We start from the raw sequence: 8,041 nt of genomic DNA, 5'->3' as shown, positions 1-8,041 counted from the left end.
TAACTTTGTTGGGGGTTTTAAGGGGGTCAAGTCAGAATTAAACCAGACTGGTGATGAACTGGGTTATTGTTTAAATCCTAAATGTGGACGAGCTGGTCCAGGCTGGCCACTGATGGACCTTTTCAAAGATGTGAAAGATACCACATCCCATGCATCTGTCCTCAGGGGTCCCATCTCTGGACATGTTTGGAAAACAAGAAAATCAATCAGTGTCAATTAGAGCTGCAGTCAAAGTGAACCACACACTGGGAGGGAAACAGTCAGCAGCAGGCAACACAATTACGCTGCAAAGCCCTCGAAATGGCTCCAGGTCTGAGAGGATGAACTGATGCACATAAAAGGCTCTTACTGGGTTTTCTCTCAGGTGGCCTCTTGAGCAGAGACTTCCAGTGAGGATGAGAGACAGTAGCTTCGCTGGAAGCACTCAGACTCATGTCTTTCATGTTTCAAACCTGTCCGTGTCAGGAAGCACAGTTTGGGACACCACTCTACATAATCACTCTGATCTTCAAAGCTCCTCTGCTGCTCTGACGGATTCTGATGCCTCTCCAAAGACACGGGAGCAAGAGTCAAAACAGCCATCGATTTCACCACAGTCACTTCCTCCTCTGCTGGAAAAAAAAAAGTCAAGAAGTGTCAACAGGGTCTGAATTTAGACTCTGAGACGTGGGAGCATAATCACATTTGGCTTGGAGTGCGAAAAACAGCGAGCGGGGTTTAAAAAATTCTTCCTCTCACATTGTGATCACAATGTAATGTTTGAGACTTCATTTGCATGCAGGCAACACAAAGGCTTACATCAGTGTATACCTCAAGGAAATGAACATCCAGACAAAGACATGGCAAAGAAAGAAAAGCMGGCAGCCGGCAGATTGCCTGCATGTTGCAGACGTTTGATTCTTTATTGCACGTTTTATCAAACAGAAGAGGGTAGAATGAGCTTTTAGTTGTAATAAACATTATTCTGCTTTGCCTTTTTTRTAAAGCTCAAACTGTATTCATTAACACTTTGGGGTGTTTAAGCAACATTAAACAAGTACAATAATATCAAATACAGTTATCTTTTTGTTTGTTCTTCCGAGAAAAGTTATCGACTCATTTTAGTTCAAATTTTTCTGAATCAAAGTTCCATTTGCATCACTTTTTGATGACATCTTCCAGTGTGTTTMCTGTGCACGCTCTGATGCCTCCAGCCTTTTGTATTCTTGCAGCTCCAGTCGTCACTGGTTTCTGTGGCAACGTGATTTTGAAAATAGCTCCAACGGCCCACTGCTGTCGCAAGTTCTCCAGGCAGGAGCCCACTCTGGCTGCATGACTCATTCATTGCTCATTATCATCCCACTCTCATTTCATCATCCTGTACGCCCGGGCTCCCGTCTGGTGTAGGACGTCTGACGGTTGTGTGTGGGGGGCGGGAAGGAGGCCACTACAAAGCTGCGGCGTAACCCTGCCGTGATTGGCTGGTGGGATCCATTTAATCTGCTGCCTCTACTAGAGGGTCCACCTCCATCCTCCATCCTCCTTCCTCCTCCCCCTGTGTCTGCATCCACCCACAAACAGTGTGCTGCCTCTGTTCCAGGGAGACTATCAGCCTTGCACAGGGAGGAGAGGATTAGCTCCACCACTCATCTCATCTGCATTTACGTTCCCAGAGAACCACATGAGCATCCAAGGCTGAACCTCCTTTGTATAAAACCTGGCACTCCAATCAGCAGGCTTCACTTCATCTGCTGTCACTGCAGGGAGAAGATTCAGGAGCAGGAGTTTGGTTGTTTTTGTCATTTTTACAAATCAGGGACTTTTGAATTATTGGCAGGCTTTGCTGAATAATTTAAATTTGTTCTAAGCAATGTCAAACGGGGCAATGCAACTGTTTGACATCTACTTGCTTTGAACAAGGGGTTTCCCTTGAATTATTTTTTTGTTTTGTTTTAGAGGGAAACTTCTGCAATTATTTTTTGTTATTTTTTGGGGAACGGAATTTCCAGGATGCCATCCAAAGAGTCCTTCGATGCTCAGAAGAAAGAGAAGCCTTTGGTGCAAAAGGCCAAACGGGAGGCCAATCAGGAGGACATTCTCTCAGCAGCTCTGGGGATGAGARTGGGGCCACAGAAACCCTCCTCAGCCACTTTCTGGCAACCACTGAAACTATTAGCCTACTCGCAGCTCACCTCACTGGTCCGACGAGCCACTCTGAAGGAGAGCGACAGGATCCCCAGATCGGAAAAAGTCCACAACTTCAAGGTAAGGCTGGATCAACTTGAGGAATTCTTGTGAGCTTTTAATAAAACTGAGGGGTAATGTCATCGCATGTGGCCACAGGGCTGCTTCTCTTCTCCCCCAGTGTGGGAGATGAAAACAGAGGGAGGGGGTGTTTCTGGGGGGGACAAGAGAGGGGGTGAAGAACAGTGCTGTTTTTGGACTGCCCAATGAGGCTTTATCAAAAGAAAATCTGTGGAGCACTGCTGGTCGTCGGAGCACCAGATGGGGAGATTACTGGAGAAACAGTAGAGGAGTGTTTGGCTCCTGTTTGGCTGTTTAATGGGATGAAGAGAAATTTCTCTGAAAATGCTGATGTTTTCCACTTTCTCTCTGATGCCGTGGGCTTTTGTTTTTGCTGATTCTTGCATTTCCCACTTTCCCATTGTTTCTGCAACCACTGTGCATTTTTTTTCCTGTGTGTATTCAATTTATAAAAGATGCTTTTATTGGACAAAAAAAGTGTGTAGCATTATATCTTCCATGTACACTGCCATGAGAACAGTGGAATTCAACCATTGTAATCCATCTTCCCTGATTGGATTAACATAATCATTTATAATAAATAGTCTAATCATATATATTTTTGCATTTGCAGCTTTTATTAACTTACAGCAAAAAAACATGCAGAGCTTTGGTTTGCTCAGTTCAGGGACCTCTCTGATTGGCTGCACTGTTGTTATCCGCTGGAGTGTGGGAGCATCCTTTTTCCAGTGTTTCTATTGAAAAGTCTCCCAGCAACTTCGCTTAATTGCCGTGCAACCGTGACAAAGGCCCACATTAGTCCTCCACACACATACAGTTACATGGATCATCCTCCACTGTGGCAGAGAAAAGGATGAGGTAAATATCTGCAGGAACAGCCTGGTCTCTGTTTGCCACTAACATCCGTCACTGTTCTCCTTCTTGTTTTAGGTCCATACCTTTCGGGGGCCTCACTGGTGCGAACACTGTGCCAGATTCATGTGGGGACTGATGGCTCAGGGGGTCAAATGTGCAGGTTCGTCTCGTTCTTTTTAAAACAAAAAAAAAATGAAAGTGAAAATGACATTATTTGGGTTATGTGGTTTGCAGTGCATCTGGAGCTGGATTACTGAATTTTAATCCAAAATCTCAACAGTAGTTTGAGGATTATGGATTGTACAACAGAATTAAATAAATTGTGATGTATATAATGCAAAAACCTTGTGTTTGGCCTCATTTGGTCTTTTTGGGTTGAAATTTAGGGGTCATACACGTAGAGGAATGACTTTCTAAGGTTTTTCTTGTTTTTTAAAGAGATGTTCTTATCGTCATTATCACAGTAACAAAAGCTTTCTCTGTTTCCACTTTGATGACTTAATGGATTAGTCGCACACTGGGCCAGAAAACACGATGAGCCAAATGTGGCTGATGCATTTTAAAGCTCTGCTCATTTTCATTGATGGATTATGACTCCTAGTGTGGGCACATTTTCAAACGATTCACCCATGAACAGTTATCATTTTCAGTCTTGCTGAATAATTCTTTTAAACTCAACAGATATGCCTCATCGTTGTTTACAAGGAAAATGATTCCAGTGTATTTTGCATCTCTGTCAAATACTGAGATGAGATTCCTGTTTGGCTGTGCTTCTTGTGCGAACCTGTTTCCATCAGGCCACACTGCACTATAATACAGTCTGAAGTGCATCTCTGATGTTTTATTGATGCAACAAAGTGTGCCACATATATCTCTGGGAGCTCTGGGATTAAATATTAATGTCTTGATATTGTGAGCTGACAACAGTTCCTTTAAAGGCACATATGGCGATCTTTATCAGCTGTAAACATGTCGTCATTCCTTCAGACTCAACCTCAACCAGAAGAATCTGGGGCACTGAAGTCTCTCATGACTCCCACATTTGCATACCAAAAACTGTTCTCCCATCACCCCCCCCCCCTTTTTTTTTTGTATGTGTGAACTGGTTTTGGTTGAGTGCCAAAGAGTGAAGTCTCTGCTTGTGCTTGTTGTGGCGCATTTCCTCATCACAGTACAACCCGCCCCCCAACCACCCCACCACCCAGTCTCATCCCATCATGCCCGTGAAGGAAAACAAAGCTGGCATATCTCTGTAATGAGGTGCAGAGCTGGGAGTGTGAGGAGGAAGCCCTGTTTCCACACATTAAAATTCAGCCAGTTACATCCAAAAAGCTGGGTCACCACGACTCAACCCCTCTTTAACCCAAATACTTGAAACGAAAGAACCCATTAAAAAGGATATCAGATAGACTTGCTGATAACCAGCCAGCACTGAATTCTTTAAAACTGAGCCATGAGTCAGATTTACCGTTGCAGTGCAGCTTCCCGTTTCCCCCCTTGTTGTCCCCTGGGTGCCTTCTCCTCACGTGGGACCCAGGTCCATCAACATCCACACATGAACAGGGAGGCTCAGCAGGCTTGTGTCTGATGACGTGTCATTATTATAATCCCTGTCTCATGTCTTTAAGAGAACCATCTCTTAAGGTAATTACATTTCTGCCTCAATGCATATAAATTCAGGCTGTCTGAATTTCTCCAGGGACTCATATTAATCATGGTCTGAAGCCAGCTTCCCAAAGCTTTCTACGGTAGATTTTGTTTGATTTTAAATAGAAAAAAAAGTCACTTTTCAGAGGAATCATATGGTTTTTCAGAGGCTTTTTGCAGTCACAGGCCCCATTGAATTTGTGAAAACAAAAACCTTTCAGAACTTGAAGACAAAAGCGCTAAAGAGMCGCCCCATTTTATTCAGGGAAACTAGGTCTTCTGTAGCCCGCAGCTTCTCAATTGCTCCTTCCGCAGACAATGTGTGCGAGCTTGGATTTGGAAAAGAATAGAGCGAGCAGCAGAGCACTGTCCCTCCTCTGGGCACCAGCTTTTTTTCCTGTTCTTCTAAAACTAACGGCCTGTAGCGTCCCGGTTATGGGTCTCTGTTTGTTACTGACAAGGAAAATCCTTAAAACAAAAGAACAGCTTTGCCTCAGATCATAACGCTGAAAAAAATTAAATAAAATCTTATACCTACTCTGATTTTAAAGTGATGGCTTAAATTTTTAAGTGGGGTTCTGTGGCAGAGTTACAAACAGTTAATATCTTACTTGTTGTAGATATTTCTTTGAATTATTACAGTCAAGGAAATATACACATTTATATATTAATATCTGGTCTGAATAATTTAAATAGTAATACACAGTTAGTTATTGAAAACCTTTTGGTTATTATTTGTAAACACAAATAGTAGCAGCAGCTAGTTTTTGCTCTTCTGGTGCAACCAGAGGATTATTGGCAGAGATGTCAGAATATCTCTGACAGAATAACAATGGAATGCAAAATATTGTAAAGGTTTACAAAATTACAAACACATAGATCACTTTTTTAAGTGCTTTAATGTGTAATTTGGTGTTTGGCCCTGCTCAGAATAAGCAGTTTGATCAGAATTAAACCATAATTTCTCAAAACTGAATTAATGAAAAAAATATCAAGTTAATCCCAAATTAAACAGCATTTTATCCATGTTAAAAAAAAGGTTTTTGCGTGTGGTTAGATGCTCTTTCCTTTTGTTTATATTTCCATTTTATTATTTGTTTTGCAGTAATTAATCTAGAATCATCGCTCTGTGGTGACCCTGATGTTGTGTAGATAAGCAGCCTTAAAAGTTTTGTGACTTTTTAGGAGCTACTGTTGATCAATCAAATCTCCCACTGAATCAAATAAACAAAGTTGCTGTCTGTGTAGATAATATGTGTAACCTTCACTTTAGTTGGCAGATTTAAGCCTTTCACTGATGAACTAACCCGTGTGTGTGTGTGTGTGTGTGTGTGTGTGTGTGTGTGTGTGTGTGTGTGTGTGTGTGTGTGTGTGTGTGTGTGTGTGTGTGTGTGTGTGTGTGTGTGTGTCTCTTTAGATTGTGGTATGAATGTTCACAAAGAGTGCTCAGCTCAGGTGCCTAACGACTGCAAGCCGGACCTGCGACACGTGCGGAAGGTGTACAGCTGTGACCTCACCACCCTGGTGCAGGCCTATAACACAGCCCGACCCATGGTGGTGGACATGTGCATACGAGAGATCGAGTCCAGAGGTTAGTTTGGGTGTGATGTTTGTTAGCAGATGATTTTAGGAACAATGTCCTCCAAGATAAACACCAGTCAGTGGAAACATTTTCATCTAAAGACTGTAATCATTTGAGTCTTTGCTTCCACAGAGCCTCATCCAATTCTCTTTTTTTGAGCAAATATAATAAATTCTTTCAGCAAATGTAAGGCAGCTGCTTACAGTTTAAACCTTATTTTCAAACAGCTTGCTTTTCATCTGCAGCATGTACTCTAGTTGTTAAAAACTGGATTCAATTACCGATTAAGTTAATGTTTTGCCTTTGGAGGGGTGACTGAGAGGAATGATGAGCGTGCTGGTAATTGTAAATGTATAATGAGGAATCCATTACTCTGTTTCCTGCTGCCTAAGCTGATTGCATTTCAGTTAAMTCATTCAGCTCAAAGTTGTTGCTCCCTCATTGTCTGCCCTCTAATGTCTGTCTGAAGCTAAGTTTGATTTATGTCTTTATTATTTTGCTCAGTGATGCAGAAAACTATTTGCATCGGCCCTTGTTCTCCTTGTTTCCTGACATTGTGGACATCATATCCTTAATTTCTTATGCGTACAATTTATCATTTTCTAAATTACCAGCTTGTACAATGTCTGAATGGTTGTTTATTTCATGTTTGCTCGTGTAGGACTGAAGTCAGAAGGCCTCTACAGAATATCTGGATTTAGTGATTCGGTGGAAGAAGTCAAGATGGGCTTCGATAAAGGTTTGTCTTGCTTGTTTTATAGATTCCTGTCAACTCTGAAAATGAAAGAGATTACCTGTATGTCCACACAAGAGGCCCAACTTTTCAGATTATTGTAAAACAGGCATTTGTGTGGAGGATTAGTGTCCATCTGGGGGATGCAGATCCTGACATCTCCGTCTCATGAAGGATTTCAACTGTGTGGACAGACCTGAGGGGTTACACACCATGCACTGCCTTAAACGTGGCTGTGTTGGGATTCAGCAGTTGACTTAGTGAGAATAAACCTGTCTTGGGCCAGTGCGGTATGAATTTTAACTGGAAGGAAAAAAACACCCTACAGCAGTGGACTGAAGTGCAGAGCCAGATCTGCATGCAGGAGATCATCCATGACAGAGTGTCATTCCAGCTCACAGCGCTGTGATGTTCAGTCTGCCAGCACAAGTAGGCCACGCTCTCCTCTGGAAAGCATGCATAAACGGGCAAAAGTCAGAATTAAACAGGCCAGGGGAATGATAGCTAATACTCTAGGAAAAGAAAGTATATATTTTTTTCTTTGCATTGCTTTAACACAATCTCTTTACTCCTGAGTTCACCTGGTGATGGGAAAGTAGTGATGTGAGGCCTTTTCAGCGTGCATATTCTCATTTTCTTCCTCTTGTTTTCCTCTTGGTTCTCTCATGTCTCCACAGATGGTGAGAAGACAGACATCTCCGCGAGAGCCTATGAAGACATCAATATCATCACGAGCGCTCTGAAACTGTACCTCAGGGATTTGCCAGTTCCTGTCATCTCATTCGAAGCCTACCCCCGGTTCATCGAAGCTGCAAGTATGTCACAGCTTAACAAATCAGTCAAAACACACTTTTACCTGCAAACAGTCACTGTGAGGTCACTGTTTTATGCAAGTGTGAAATCACCAACATAAACTTCCCCTTCATATTCATTCAGCTTCTTTAGCATTTCATTATTATGAAATGATGATAATTATATAT

At 42.3% G+C, this 8,041-nt stretch overlaps 1 protein-coding gene across 1 annotated transcript in view; it reads left to right on the top strand.

The window, feature by feature from the left end:
* Window positions 1–1,413: 1,413 nt before the first annotated feature.
* Window positions 1,414–8,041, top strand: part of chn1 (chimerin 1) — a 10,157-nt gene continuing 3,529 nt past the window's right edge. Inside the window, exons 1-5 of the mRNA XM_014001407.1 lie at window positions 1,414–2,244; window positions 3,175–3,259; window positions 6,164–6,337; window positions 6,990–7,067; window positions 7,739–7,876. Of these exons, the coding sequence (XP_013856861.1) occupies window positions 1,990–2,244; window positions 3,175–3,259; window positions 6,164–6,337; window positions 6,990–7,067; window positions 7,739–7,876 (730 nt within the window). The 5' untranslated portion in view covers window positions 1,414–1,989. The remainder of the gene's footprint in view (window positions 2,245–3,174; window positions 3,260–6,163; window positions 6,338–6,989; window positions 7,068–7,738; window positions 7,877–8,041) is intronic.

Source organism: Austrofundulus limnaeus, unplaced genomic scaffold (genome assembly GCF_001266775.1).
Source record: "Austrofundulus limnaeus strain Quisiro unplaced genomic scaffold, Austrofundulus_limnaeus-1.0 Scaffold9, whole genome shotgun sequence".
Classification (NCBI taxonomy): domain Eukaryota; kingdom Metazoa; phylum Chordata; class Actinopteri; order Cyprinodontiformes; family Rivulidae; genus Austrofundulus; species Austrofundulus limnaeus.
This window is presented reverse-complemented; position numbering and strand designations above follow the sequence as displayed.